The sequence below is a fragment of the Notamacropus eugenii genome, chromosome 3, assembly GCF_028372415.1.
Source record: "Notamacropus eugenii isolate mMacEug1 chromosome 3, mMacEug1.pri_v2, whole genome shotgun sequence".
Lineage (NCBI taxonomy): Eukaryota > Metazoa > Chordata > Mammalia > Diprotodontia > Macropodidae > Notamacropus > Notamacropus eugenii.
In genome coordinates this window covers 103354742-103370835 of record NC_092874.1, presented here as the reverse complement: position 1 = coordinate 103370835, position 16094 = coordinate 103354742, and the positions used below count along the sequence as shown (strand labels likewise).

The 16094-nt window shown below is 35.1% G+C and overlaps 1 protein-coding gene across 6 annotated transcripts in view; it reads right to left on the bottom strand.

The window, feature by feature from the left end:
• TPK1 (thiamin pyrophosphokinase 1) overlaps positions 1–16094 on the bottom strand; it is a 463926-nt gene that overhangs the window by 156763 nt on the left and 291069 nt on the right. For 2 of the 6 annotated variants that reach the window (XM_072652449.1, XM_072652448.1), the window contains one exon: positions 13684–15817. The exons of the other annotated variants lie outside the window; for them this stretch is intronic. In XM_072652449.1, coding sequence (XP_072508550.1) covers positions 15698–15817 — 120 coding nt within the window. In that variant the 3' untranslated portion in view covers positions 13684–15697. Of the gene's footprint in view, positions 1–13683; positions 15818–16094 lie in introns of those variants that run through there. 6 annotated transcript variants of the gene reach the window in all.

The window sequence follows — 16094 nt, the reverse complement described above, 5'->3', positions numbered from 1 at the left end:
GGACTCTCATCCCCTTTTGTGTCATGGTGCCCTTTGGTAGTCTTGGGATGGACTTCACAAAATGATATTGTGTTGACTATATACATAATTGAAGGAAATCATGAATTCCATTTAAAAGGAAGTATAAAAAGCAACCTAGTTTTTCTCCTATCCAAATGTATGGACCCCTTGTGTGGACTCTAAATAAATTAAGAATCCATACTATAGACAAAATGGTAAAGAAGCTATAACATTATGAGCTGTTATTAGTAATCCAATTTCAATATTCTGATTTTTTTTCATAAGATCTCAATATAGTTCCGAATTACTACATTTTTGGTTAAACATACATACAAGCAAATACATATGCACATGCATACCTATAAAAAGTCTAAGACTCCTTTACAAAAATATTTACAAAATATGTGGAAGTTCATTGAGGAAGATAAAATAATGTGTAGAAAGCTGCTCTTTAGCACTTACCTCTATCAAATATTGGTACCCTACAAAGGAAACACCAAACTTGGTTCAGTATAATATAAAAGGCATGCCTTATTAACTCTTGGACATCTCATTTCTTGGTCATAAATCCTATTACCTTGTATTACAAACTGCCATAAAACTCAGAGATAAAAGATAATTTATGCTCAGTGTACAGAAGCTAATGTTTCTCTACTCCTGAGAAGCACAGTACCAGAAAATGAGAAAGTATGTATGTGAAACCATGAGCCATTCACACTGTGCATGGTTAGCATGATAAACACAGCTCAGAATGCCTCATGTTCTTCAACCAGGGATAGCCTGGTGGTAATTGACATTAGGAAAGTTTCATGTACAAAATGTCTGGACTATTACATAAAATTTCCTATTCATAAAGGGTGATTGCTCCTTATTAAAAAGAATTTTTAGAAGGAAGGGGATGATAGCTTTTAAATAGAGTGATATTATGTATCCCATTTTTGATTTTATACTTAAAATGTCATATTGAAAACCCCTTCAAAGACAACGTTACTGACTCATGACTTTACCCATCAACATTCAGAGTACTATTTTGAACCACAGTAAGTGAAGTATGTCATAATATACTAATGAAACTAGGAAAATTTAAAAAACCTTTCTACAATTTTAACTGGACCATGAAATATCCTGTTGTGAATGCCTTATTATAGCTAATTTTCATGTAATAAAAATGAGCTGTGATTAGAGGAGACACTAAAATAAAATGTAAGAACTGGAATACTGCACAGTTAAAAATAAACTAAGGAGCTGTTTTCAGCATCTGATATACTCAATGTGTAACTGATTGAATGTAAGGCTCTGAAAAGGGCTTGGATTATAGTGCAGTCCTTTCCAAAAGCACTGAAGTCCATCTATAAAATCCCCAGAGAAGAATCTTCCAAACTCTATTTAACATTCCATGTTGGAAAATTCATGACTGCCCAAGACACTTTTGTTAATTTTTGGACTAGCTTTTACCTACTGGTGTTATTTTCTCCTTCTTCTGTCAAACAAAGAACAAATCTAACCTCTTTTCCACATGATTGACTTTTATATATTTAGACAGGGACTCATCTTTTCTTCTCCAGGTTATAAATATCCAGTCCTTTTAATAAATTCCTAAGGTAATATGATTATGGATCCCCTTACCATTCCATTGAGTCTCACTAAATAATGTCTAAAATGGAACACACAACTGTACAATATTGTAGATGTGTTCTAATTAAGGTGTGTTCTGTACATTGGATATCATATTTCTATTAATTTAAACTTTTAACAATGAAGGCTTCCAATCATGATACAAACTCTTTGAGTTTCTAATCACAGGATCATTTTTCCCCTTCATGAAATGTTTTCTAGCCATTCCCTGCCTCACACCAACTACCATTCTGTATCTGTGGAGCTGATTTTTTTTTTAACCAAATGAAGAATTTTACATTACATTTCATGTTTTTAGATTCAATCTGCCATTCGAGCCTACTGACTTTTAGCCTGGTACATCAATATTGTAATGATCTATAATTTTTTCCATGTCAGAACACCATCTAACAGTGAAGGTCACAATGAATGCATCTAATCTATGCATCTAAGTCTTAAAGAGCTGCTCTAGACTGAAAGAGGGTAAATGACTTATCCAAGGTTGCAAAGCTAATACCTTTCAGGAGAGGCATTAGAATCCGCAGATTTCTAAATACAAATTCAGCATTCTAACATTTATATCACACTGTTATCTAATCTAGAAATCTTGTCCAAAACGAATATAAAATTCATTCCTAATGAATACAAACTGGTTTGTAATGATCACCTGTTTCTTCCTAACAGCTCATCATAAACAACATTCCTTTAATAATCCATGGTAGAATCTGACCAGGAGTGTATAACAAATTCACTGGCCTAGAGTCTGAAGTATATATTTTTATCTCCAATTCGTAAGTCTGATCATTTACCTGTCTCTAGTTTTAATAAGGGCAGCAAGTTGGCACAGGGAATAGAGAGCCTGGCCTGGAGTCAGGAAGACCTTAGTTCAAATCTCACCTCAGATACTCATTAGTTGTGTGATGCTAGGCAAGTCACTTCACCCTGTTTATCTCAGTTTCCTCTTCTGTAAAATAAGCTGGGAAAGGAAATGGCAAACCTTCACAATCAATTAGATATGACTGAACAACAACAAAACAGGTGACAAAAGGATAGGTAGATGTGAGAATCATCAGCATAGAGATGATAATTAAATTCATGGGATCTTCTGAGATCATGAAATGAAGAAGTATAGAAGGAGAAGGAAAAAGTGAAAAGGACAGAGAACTGGGGAACAATCACAATTAACAGGAATCATCTGGATGAAGATCCCACAAAGGAGACTGAAAAAGAGGGGTCGAAAAGGATTGAGTAAATAGCCATTAATATTTGACAACTAAGAGACCATTAGCAACTTTGAAGAGAGAATTGTTTCAGTTTGTGATGAGGTCAGAAAACAGACTGTAAATAGTTAAGAAATGAGTGGGAGGAGGGGGAAGTAGGCACAGTTATTGTGTTGTTTAGTGTAACTGTTTAGTTAACAGAGGTAAATAAGATATGGAATAATATTTATCATGGATGGATGAATTAAGAGACGGTTTTTTAGCAAGTAGAAAGACATGGGCATATTTCTCAGCAATAAGGAAGGAGCCAGTAAAGAAGGAGAGACTGAAGGTAAGTGAGAAAATGGAGATGATAAAATGGGTGATTTGCTGGAAGGGACAGAATGTAATGAGATCACTTGTGAGTGTGGAGAGGTTTGTCTTGGCAAGGAAAAAGTTCACCTTTTCATCGGAGATGGGGTGAACACAGTGGCAGCAGTGATATAAGTGAAGAAGGGAGAAGAGGGAGCTCTCCACAAATGCCTTCAGGGTTTTTTGGTTTATTTTTTTCCAGTACAATGAGGCAAGGTTCTCTAATGAGTTAGGAGTGGGAGTCATGGAAGGTTTGAAGATGGATGAAAATAATAGTGGAACAGGAAACAAAAGGAAAGAAGGAACAAAACAAAATGGGTTGAATAAGAATTAGAAATTTGAATTTCTTAGAAATCCGTTAATCATTCTATGAAGTGCTTGTTGTGTTTTCTAGTATGTATATGGTTCCTTTTTATGTCTTTTGTTGCAAAATGTCAAAGATATCTAATTTAGAATAGTGGTGCTGAAAGGTTCAGTCTGGCTAAAAATGACAACACTGGAGCTAGAAGCAGCTGTCCAAGGTACTGATTCAGTAGAGCCTCTAGCTCTTTTGACATTTATGTGAATAAAATGTTTTTTAAAAATGCACCCTTACTCACCCTCAGATGTCACAGCAGTTATTATGTAATAAGGATGGGCATATTTCTTATCCTAGAGATAGCACCAAAAGAGGAACTCACATAAGACCTACCAAGTAGCCCTATTCCTTGTCTCCAACCTCTGACAAGAATCGCCCCTATTCTCATGGAGCTGACAGTATTCTACAGAATGGTATCTCCAAGACACTTGATGGTGAATACCACTGGATTCCTAGTGTTATAAGTTGTATGTGTTCTGGATCTGGCCAGCATTGCTGAAACTGGTCCAAGGAAGGTATATAGTGTATATTCTCTGGGTACTCAGAGAAAAATTATGCTTGAATGAGGTCATGAAGAATTCTTTCCCTATCTGTGATGAGATGCAAGTGGAGTTTGATCATGAGTGCACTGAGTCAATAGTAGACTATAAGTCTAGGGGGGAAGGGTGTGGTTGGAGGGAGAGGATAAAGAGCAATCAAACTTTTATTCTGAGAATCTATTCCTCCATATCAGTAGAGAGTGTAAAATTGGAAAAGATCTTGTCTGTCAATTATCCATGTTGTTGAAAAGAGCAAGGTGTGACAAATAAGCCTCTCCTCTCTATACTGTAGATAATGATGAACTTTCAATTTATGACTCAATTATTATGAGGACTCTTGATATCATTATCATTAATTTATATATTATACATGTTGGCTGATTGCTTCATTCTTGAACAGGACCAAAATTATATCACTATGTTGCAGTAAAGTTACAGTGCCTGACCAGAACAATATGAGCTCTACCACAAGTGGGGCACAGATAATCCATATGAACATTTGGGGTGGATTCTCTAAATTTGTGTATCTTGGGTTTCTTTTGAGATACTTCAATTATGACTTGCTCATAGAGCACAGCACCTCCTTCGATGAGGGCACGTCCTGCTGAATAGTCTTGTGCCACTGTCTTCCATGTCATTGCAATCAATAACAAAGTTCTTAAGAGTGACTTTGGGAGTGTCATTGTTTCATTTCTTCTGACCTCTATGTGAGCTCTTGCCTTGTGTAAGTTCTCCCTAAAATTATCTTTTAGGCAAGGATACCATTTGGCATTCAAACAATGTGGGCAGCCCATTGGAGTTGTGCTGTCTGTAGCAGAGTTTGAATGCTTGGCAGTTTACTTTGAGAAAGGACCTCAGTGTCTGGTATCTTATCCTGCCAAGTGACAGAAGAAAGAATATTGTGTTTGAGAAATGGTGAGAAAGCCCGTTTATCTGAACCAGAGTGTGTACAGGGGAACAATGTTCAAAAAGTCTAGAAAAGTACAAAGAAACCATGTTATAATAGCTTTGACACACCAAAGAAATGTTTTGCACAGTTCTCCAGGTGTCAGTTTAAAAAATCCCAGGAAGAAGACAGGAAGAGAAGAGAGAAAGGAGAAAGAAGGGAAAAGGAAGAAAGAGGAGAAGAAGAGAGAAATGGGGGAAGGGAGATGGAGGGAGAGATGCAAGGAGAGAGAGCAATCCTTCTCCCATCATGCCTTTTGCAAAGACTGTCTTCCATGGCTGGAATTCATTCCTTTCCTTCCTTCACCTCAAAGAATTTCTAGCTTCCTTCATAGTAACAACCACCATGTTCTACATGAATGCATTCATGACTCTGCAACGATTAATGTTTTCCCCGCTTCCCATATTGCTTCATTTTGGAAGGGAGTGGAGAGGGGGGACAATCAAGTTTAAGTGACTTCCCAGAGGCACACAGCTAGTGTCTGTGACTAGATTTGAAGTCAGGTCTCCCTGAATCCAGGGTGCTCTCTCCACAGTTCCACCCTGTTGGCTCTTTGCTTCATATTCAGAAGGAAGGAAGGAGGGCAAGAAGGCAGGAAAGCAGGCAGGCAGGGGAGGAAGAGAGGGAGAGAGAGAAGGAAGGAGAGAGGAAGGAAGGTATAGAGAAAGGGAGAGAGGGAAGGAATCAGGAGGAAATAGTGAAAAAAATCACCAATATGGAGAATTTTAAAGACAATTTTATAAAATCAAGAACCAAAAGTATGAGTACAGCTAAGGATAAAAATCAAAGACACTGCAGCAGAAGAGGACAAAAAAGCTCATGAAATAATTCAATTGGAAAGAGTTTCAGAAAGCTTTCAGCTGAAAATAATGAATATGGAGGAGAAATGAAGACACAATTATTGATATCCTGAATGAAGCCTGTATTCTAGGAAATATTTAAAAAAACCTCTTGAAACATGAAAAAAAATGTGATGCATGATTTATAAGCAGCTTAAAATCTGACTTTCACACAATTTGTGGGTACAAATGGTTTTAAGTTCTAAAAATACAAGTATGATAGAGCAAAGGCACATTAATCAAGATCACTCTATATTTTTCCAGGAAGATCAGGAAAAACTGGAGAAACTAGAACATAAAATATGAAACTTTAAATTATTGGACACAAAAACAGAATAAACTTTCCAGATAATCAAAGATGATGTTTATAATAAGAAAATTAAAAATGCCTCTAAAAGTTCAAATGGAGGGGATGTAGCGGACAATTAAAAACTTCAAAATAAATCAGGATCTTAGAGACAAAGAGCTAAATACTTAAACAATATATACTTTTAAACTGAGAAACTAGCTGAATGGTAGAACCTTCAAAGATTAGAGGGTTAAAAAAAATGAATTTTGCAGAAGAGCAGTCTCTGTCAAAGAAAGCAAATAATATGAAGGGTAAAGCTAGGTGAGAAGAATGGGAAGGTAATCTCTAAGGGAAGAAATCTTTGATAAAGGAAGAATCCTCCCTTAACTTAAACTTATATAACTTAAATTTACATAAATAATAACATAAGCAAAAAACCTTGTGTTCTATTTAAGTTTGTATAAATATATAAATTTATGTATATACATTTATATATAGTGTGTATGTGTATGCATGTATGTATATAAATATACAGCAAAATACTTTGTGTTCCTTTCATTTGTCAACTTGAAATTTTAATGAAAGTGGTCAATACAACAAAATGGAGGTCTCTCATGGTACCACACAGCAAGGAGTACCTAAGGAGTAGGGCTGGGCCAGGGTTTTTATACTACCAAGGCAGAGAGAATGACTGGGTTGCCTGTGGAGAGAGACAGGTATCTCAGTTTCATCAGATAATTTGTTATGTACACCATGTTAAAAAAAAAAAAATAGTAATATGGCGAGGGGAGAGTTTGGGAGATTTACAAAATGAACAGAGGCCAAAGTGACAAAGTCTGGTCAGCCCCAGAGAATTCAATGGCCTGGGAATCAAAACCAGGTCAGGATCACTCAGTTCTCTGTCAACTGGGATTGTCCTAGTCAAACAAATAATAAATTAACAAAGAAGAGTTGGATCTTTACTTAATTTAGAATTATTCTAAATCTTTTAAATACCATTTAAATGACCACTTTCTCAAAGAAGGCTCACAAGATCCCCTGGTTAATAAAGCCCTTCTTTCTTAAAAATCAAGTAACATATAATTTTGTGTGATACCAGATATTGTAGCTGTTAGTCATTTAGTTTTATCCCACTAGACTACATATTCTGTATGAGACAGACCATGCCTAAGCTACTTTTAGTTTTCTCAGGGTTTAGCACAGTGAGTGAACAATGAAGATGATGTTTAGAAAATAGTTTGTAGAATGAATAAGCAGAGTACAAAAATAGGCAAATTTATCAGCTTGCTAATTGCTGTTGTCCCTGACTCTCACCTTCTCTGATCCATCCTCACACAGTTATCTAAGTGATATTCCCAGAGTACAGGTCTGACTGATGAGGCTGCCTTTTGCCCAGCAACAATGGGAATCTTGGAGGCTAACTCTGCCTAGCAATAAGAGAGGCTCATCTAAATCTGCCCAGTAACAGGAAGCTCATTTTAGATGCACTTAAATATGTCATCTCTTCATATAGATTACAAGCTCCTTAAGGGCTAGGACTGCTGTATTTTTTCTTTGTATTCCCAAAGCCAAGCACAGGGCATGTCACTTACTGGATGTGTAATGAATTTTTGCAGACTGATTGATTAAACTATAAAATTAAATGTAAATCAACTAAAAGAATGAATAAAAATCGAGTCACAAAGCTAGCATGCTATTTGAAGGAAACACATTTTTAGAGAGATTTGCAAAGATTTAAATCAAAAGACTAGACTAAAATATTCCATGCTATCCTAAAAACTGCTGAAGTAGTATCAGTTATAGTAATATTTAAACAATAAAGCATCAAAAGGGATAAATATGGAAGTGATATTATGTTCAAAGGTATCATCCAAATAAGAAAATATCAGTTTCTAATATTTACACCTATAAAATGTTACAACTATTTTTATATTCCTCACTATTAAGATTATGGTAAATTTTTTAAAAAGGTTACAGAGAGAGTGGAGTCAAGATGGTAGACTAAAATCAGGAACTTCCCTGAGCTTTCCCCCAAAGCACTCCAAATACCAAAAAATGACTCTAAACAAATTCTAGAGCTATAGAATCTATAAAATGACAGGGTGAAACAAATCCTTAGCCCAAGACAATCTGGAAAGTCACCAGAAAGGGTTCACTGCACTGGGCAAGGAGTGGAGTGCAGACTGGCATGGGCCACAACAGCACAGACAGGCCAAAACAGGCCACAGGGGACTAAAACACTGGCAGCTGTGAGAGTTTCCAAACTTCTCAAACCACAAATACCAACAATGTCAGTGGGAAAACTCTGTGGCATCTGGGTGAAAGAGGACCACAAGGTCTGATCGCCTCTGGAAAGAGATACTAAAAGGAAAAATCCTAGGAATACTGTAGCCAAATTCCAGAGTTCCCAGTTCAAGAAGAAAATATTGCAAGCACCCAGAAAGAAACAATTCTAGTACTGTATTTCCACAATCTAGCAGCTTCTACATTAAGGGATCAGAGAGCTTAGAATATGATATTCCAGGTCAGAGGAGCTAGGATTAAAACCAAAAATCACCTACCCAACAAAACTGAGTATAATACTTCAGGGGGAAAAATGGGACATTCAATGAAATGAAGAATTCTTGATGAAAAGACCAGAGTTGAATAGAAAATTTGACTTTCAAATACAAGAATCAAGAGAAGCATGAAAAGGTAAAAGGTAAAGAAAAATGATAAGAAACTTATTAAAATTGAACTGATTACATTCCAATATAGAAAGATAATATTTGTACCACATGAGACCTTTATCAGTATTGGGGTAGCTGGAGGAGATAGATAGATAGATGATAGATAGATAGATAGATAGATAGATAGATAGATAGATAGATAGATAGATAGACAGACAGACAGACAGACAGATAGACAGACAGACAGACAGACAGAGACAGATAGCATAGGATCAGCTGAATATAAAGGGATGATATCTAAAAATAATATTAAGGGGTGAGAGAGGAATATACTGGGAGAAGAAAGGGAGAGATAGAATGAGATCAATTATCTCACATAAAAGAGGCAAGAAAAAGATTTTGCAGTGGAGAGGAAGAGGGGGGAGGTGAGAAGGAATGAGAGCCTTACTGTCATTGGATTTGGCTTAAGGAGAGAATAACATACATACTCAATTGGGTATCTTACACTACAGGAAAGTAGGGGGGAAGAGGATAAGAGAGGGGATGATAAAGGGGAGGACTGATTGGGGGAGGCAGTTGTCAGAAGCAAACACTTTTGAAAATGGACAGGGTCAAAGGAGAAAACAGAATAATTGGGTGGGTGGGATAGGACAGAGGGAAATATAGTTAGTCTTTTACAACATGACTATTATGGAAGTGTTTTGCATAACTACACATGTATAACCTATGCTGAATTGGTTGCCTTCTCAATGAGGGTGGATGGGGAAGGAAGAATGGAGAGAATATGGAAATCAAAGTTTTAAAAGCAAGTATTAAAAAATTGTTTTTACATGCAATTGGGAAATAAGATATATAGGTAGTGGAGTACAGAAATCTATCTTGCTCTTCAGGAAAGTAAAGGGGAATGGGATAAGAAGGGGGGATGATAAAAGGGAGGGCAGATTACTAGAAGGGGTGATCAGAATGCATGCCATCTCAGAGTGGGGGGGAGAGGGGAGAGAATTTGGAATTCAAAATCTTCTATTAATGAATGTTGAAAATTAAAAATAATTTAAACGAAAAGAGGTTACAGAGAGCAATATAATAAACTAGATCACATAAATCACACACACATATACATGTGATGTAATATAATTAATATAAGGAGGAAGAAAAAGAGAGCTAGATTGAGAATGTGTACATTTTTTCCAGGCACTAATAAATGGTTCATATACTGAGTCATTAAAAACTTACAGGTGAATTTGAAATAACAAAAATTTTATTATCTATGCTAATAAACCATAAAACAAAAATTATCATAAGGCAATTACAAGTGTAGAGGTACATATGGATGCTAGAAAAAATACTTATTATATACAATGCCTATTTGAAAGGAGAAATTATAAAAACAACAGGACATTGTTCAAAGATAATGAAAATACCAATATTGCATATCAAAATCTATGAGCTATAGCCAAAGCACACAAACTGATAGCATGGAATACCTACATTAATAAGAAATAAAAGAAAGAAACTTAATGAGTTGTGTCAACATTTTAAAGAAACAAAGCAATAAACCAACAAAACTACAAAAGACAGAAGTAACCAATATGAGCACTGAAATTTTTAAAACAAAATGATAAATCGAAATTATGATCAAACTGTTTACTTTTTAAAATACTAACAAATATAAATAATTAGCAAAATTATTAATTGAATAAACAAATCAAATAAAGAATCAAATTACCAAAATGAAAAAAAAATGAGAGCTAATGAGTGAAAATAAATCAATTATCAGACAATATTATAGAGTTCTTTGACAAAATATTTGATAATAGAAAAATGAATATAACTACCCAAAACGCCAATGGCTCTGTAATCTAATCAATATGGATATTCCATCCAACAGTTGTAGATCGTAACTCAACCTGGGTAATTCCATTACCTTTATTTTTGGCCCAGAGTTCTGATTTCATTGAGATAAGGACCTTCTGGAGTGGAATTTTTTTCAGCTAATTATAGTCCTATTGAGTTTCCTGAGTCACTGAAAGTTTAAATGATTTGCACAGGTCCCCAAAATTAGTCTGTGTAACTGGCAGGGTTTAAACTCAAGTACTTTTGATTATGATACCAACTTTCTGTCCATGCTAACTCTCAACTCTTGTACATTTCTTTCAATAGATTTATCAAAAGGTGCTCACTAAACATGAAGATCTGTTCGATATCACTGATATTTTTTCTTCTTTCAAATTCCTTGAGAACTGATTCCCTTATCACCAGCAATATGGCACAATCTACAGTACAAATCACTTTCTATTGTAGCTCCATTACCCATATTTGTTACTTTTAGTACTGTTTCTACTTCTACAACACATTAGGAAAGGCAACATTAGAGTCAAAAGTATGTTATTGCTTACTGGTAAAAAACAAACAAACAAAAAAACCCCACTAGTTTCGTATTGGAGAAAAAGTCAGATATTTTCCATTCTCCATTTATTGTTTTCCAGTGTTATTCTTAACTGCCCACAAGTGACCTTATTTACTCAGGTCTCTCAACAAATTTAATTTAAATTTGTTTTCCCCTCGATTGCTTTTTGCCTTTTTATGAGGCAATACTGTACAAAAACATATGCCATCGTTTTTCATAGGGTTTTTGAAGTAATTTTATGTCCTAAACGTGTATGGCCATTTATTTTTTATTGGTAAAGAGAGTGCTCGCTGAAATGGATCCTAGATTCTTTTATTCTCCATATAATGATAGTTTATATTGGATAAATGTCAAACCCAAACTCTTATTATTGGTGTAAATGTCCATTGTATCACTGGGGCATCAACAGAATGCAAAAACGTCACATCTATAGTTGTTTTAATGACATGTCACATGTTTTTCACATTTTTATTCTTTCTTCTGGCATTGCATCAATCTTTTTACTAAGAAAGTAGTGGTCTGACTATACAATCAGTTATCCCTTGTCTATTCAAATACAATTTATTTTGCGCGTGATTTTATTTGTCACTGATCATGCCCAATACTTCTCAAATCTTTTTCTAAAGAAATTATTTGTGTTTTATATGAGTGCAGACTACTAACTTTGGATCTCTTTTGCGTCATGCCCATTAATCATATTTTCCAAAGTATTTTTTTGCCATCACCTTCTATAATATCTCATTCTAAAGTGAAGTCACCAATTATCAAATTCTATGCTAATTTAATTTGGGAGCTCTGATCAAGTTTTTTTATCTTCCTTTTTTTCTCTATTATCTTTTCCTCTGCAAGAGATATTGATATATAAAAGCTACAATTATTTATGGTGAAAATACTTAACAAGTATCAAAATAGAAAATAACCTAGATGATAGAAAATTATCTCATGAAATCATGTCTCCTTTTTCCTTTAGAAGCATGATATAACCAGTTTCTCCACCAACGTATTTATTTACTGCTTCTAGGAGTACTTGTGAGCCATCTATCTACCCATCTACCCATCCATCCATTCATCCATCCATCCATCCATCCATCCATCCATCCATCCATCCATCCAGTTGAAACTTCCTTCTGTTCTTTTCATTGCATTTATAAAAGGAATGTCAAAAGTGGATCAATGCTCCAAAAATCATTTTTTTTTAAATTGGAAGAAAATGGAGAAGTACATTTATCTCAATCATGAAAAGGAGAAACATTTTTATATATCAAAGAAGGAAGAAATTACTGGAGACAAAATTGATGGCTTTAATTATATAGGGATGAAAGGATAAAAATGAATGGCTTCAAAACAAAAACAAAAAAATCATAAAGGGAATTTTGGAAGGAACAAATGTAAGCTGTTATAATGATAAGTAGATTTGTCCAGATTCTTAAATCAGATAAATTATTATACCCAATCAATTAGAGGGGAAAAGTAGTTCAAAATGCAAAAAAACTCAATGTTCTTTGAACTGAGGAAAAGTAGATAGTCTTATTATATAAATAGGGGAAAGGAAGACACCTTTATATAGCATCTAGTAAGTGTTAAGCACTGTGCTAAGTGCTTTACAAATATTTTTTTATCCTCAAAACATTCCTTTAAGATAGATGATGTTATTATCTCCATTTTTTCAGTTAAGGAAACTAAGGCAAGTGACATTTAAGTGACTCGCCCAAGGTCATGCAATTAGTAAATGTCTTAGGCTAGATTTAAACTTGGCTTCCTAACTCAAAGCCTGCATTCTATCCAACGCACCACACAACTGCTTCCCATTAGTGACACTGAAGACTGCACCTAGCTTTTGAAAGCAATGTAAGTTAAAAACAAACAAAAACACATATCCTTTGACCAATGATTCCATACCCTAGAGACAAGTACTGGTTAAACAGTTTTAAATGGATCTATGTATAAGAACATCCATAGTTACCTTATTTGCAATAATGAAATGATGATGAAATGACAACTATCCAAAGACTCATAGCTCAATTAATATATTACAGTAATTAAAATGGACAGATAAAAGGCTCAGTGGATACAGTGCTGGGCATAGTCAGGAAATCCTGAGTTCCAATCCAGCATTAGACAACGGGCAAGTCACTTAAAGCTCTAATTGTCTTAATCCACTAAGAGTGCAAACCTCTAGTTTTGCTAGGACCTCCGCCAAGAAAATCCCATAGGTAGTGTGGTCCATGGGGTCATAATGACGCAAACACCACATGACTGAACAGCAGCAACATAGGAAGCAGTGTATTTATGCCATAAAAAAGGCAATGATGAAGATTCTAAGGGGTAAAAAAGTGAAACTGCATAGTATAATGGAGAAAGCATAGGGCTTATTGTTAAAAAAAGACCTCGATTAAAACTAGGTAGAAAAGAAAAATAGAAAGACATTCAAATTATAAGCCATACGACACATTCAAGAAGGAAAGATAAAAAATGTTTATTTTTATCATCAAAATACACAATACATTCCAAATTTAAGGTTTTATTGAGAGATAGGAGGAACATGAAAATGAAGAGGACAGTCAGTGATGAATACATTTGCAATGTATAATTTTACCCTTCTAGTTTAGGTCTTCCTCACTTCTCACCTGGAGTATTGTCTTATCCCCTAATTGGTGGAGTATTCTTAAGTACTTCTCCATTCTAATTAATTTTACACACTGATTTTGAAGAGATACACCTCAACCAAAGGTGTGATCCCCTGGCTCCTTTGCTCCCTCATGCTTCCTGCTACCCCTAGGACAAAAGCCAAATACCCCAATGGAGCATTTTAAAGCCATCTAAAACCCGGCTCCCACCCAGCTGGGCTCCACTGTTAGTATATATCATTCCCCTCTGTAATCCCTATAGGCTAACCTAAGTGGCCTTCTTACTGTTCTTCACACATAATATATATCATCTCCCACCTCAGTGACTTTGCAAAGGATGTCCTCCATACTTGGATCATATTCTCTCTTTTCCTTTTCTCTTTAAACTAGTTAGTTTCCTTTTATTCACAGTTCAAATACAACCTTCTTCATTAGGCCTTTTCTAATTACCACAGGTGCTAATAGCTACCCTCCAACATTATCTCTATTTTTCCATGCTTATGTATTTACATACAAAAACTGTACACAAAGTATTCCCCCAACAGAATAAAGGCCTTCTTAGGGGAGACCCTGTTGTATTTTTGGCTTTGAAGGCCCAGTACCTAGCATAAAACCTGGCACAAAGCAAGATGCTTGATAATATTTTGTTTGATTGGGGGGTGAAAAAGCAAAGGAGAAGGTATGGCTCAGTTGCAATTGGCAGTGATGAAGCAGATATCACATCAAAGAGACTCTGGGTCTTTAGTGAAGTATCTGGAGATTTACTATATATTTTGCTTGATGACTTGCTAATTTGTATTTGCTGACAGGGATACCGTGCTTATGATTTTTAAGAAACAAGTAAAAGAATATGTCTCTGTCTTTCTGTCTCATGCTGATCTCATCCACTAACTAATAAGTTCCATTGGTAATATTGATTTAATCACTTTAAAAAATTGTAATCATGTGTAATCACTTCAAATCTTATCATTCAAAACACATACTGGTTTTTTTTTTAATTTGTCTTTTAAAATCTTTACTAATCCATCACTGGCCAATATAGTAAAACTATTGCCTGCTTATCTGAAAAAGAGAGACCTCTATAAAAATATAGAATAGACTAAGAACTCCTATAGTCTGAGCTAACTACAACAGCACTGATTCTGTGTCAAGAAAGGCATTCATGATCCAAGATATCCATTTCTCTATCCAGGGGACTCATGTTCTTTATTTTACAACTTTATGATTCATTAAGACATGTTGTTGCTTTCTTTCTGAAGGGTGGCATCCTATTTATTTTTGCACCATACAAAAAACCCTAACAGACACAATTTGGTAAGTAATTTTCTATGAGACAGGTCACCAATGCAAACCTCAGTTAATCCATCAGAATGTAAGCTTTTTGCAAGTAAGGCACTGTTTCACACTTTATACTCCCATCCATATTGACTTGAATGGTTAATCAGCAGAGTTGAAGAGCTCAATGTTCCAGTTAAAAAATAATTTTCCAATTCACTGAGGATCAACCAAATTACATAATGACACTGATGAAATAAGTTGTCCCTACTTACAATTAAAACACCTGTTTAGGAGTCCACTTTCTTGTCTACTACTTTCTAGTAATGCCTACCAGAATTTCATTAGATACTGTGTTGGATAACAAATTTTAAAAGCCAGCATTTATTAACTAAACAGCACAGCAATATAGGTAGGAAGCAGATACAGTAATCCTGTTTTTCAGATGAAGAAACTGAAGCTCAACTTGGTTAATTGTCTTACAGAGGAAAACACAGGCAGAAAGCCCTGTGGAGAGACTGAACCCAGGCCTCTTGATACCTGTCTTGCTGTTCTCCACTATATCATGCTACCTCTATGTCAGCATCCAACACCTGATGTCCATGAATTTTGAACTGAATCTCCTCAAGGTCATCATCATTCAGGAATTTCTCATGGTACAGTGAAATTAATAAGATGCTGAACTGCAAGAGCAAAAAATTTCCTCATAATTCCATCACAAAAATCAAATCTGGTTTCCAATTACACTGAAAGACAGGACTCATAATAAAGGAGAATTCTAGCTGAAGTCTTTGTCAAGCTCTACATTTCCTATGCTGAGATTTCTCTTAACCATCACTCACAGATATTGAAAATGCAGAGTCACTAAATGTAATTCTTTATAAATTTAATTAAAAGTTTTGAATTTGTTTCAGGGTAAAACCAATGAAAAGAAAGCAAAGTGGGAACTTCTCATCTCTA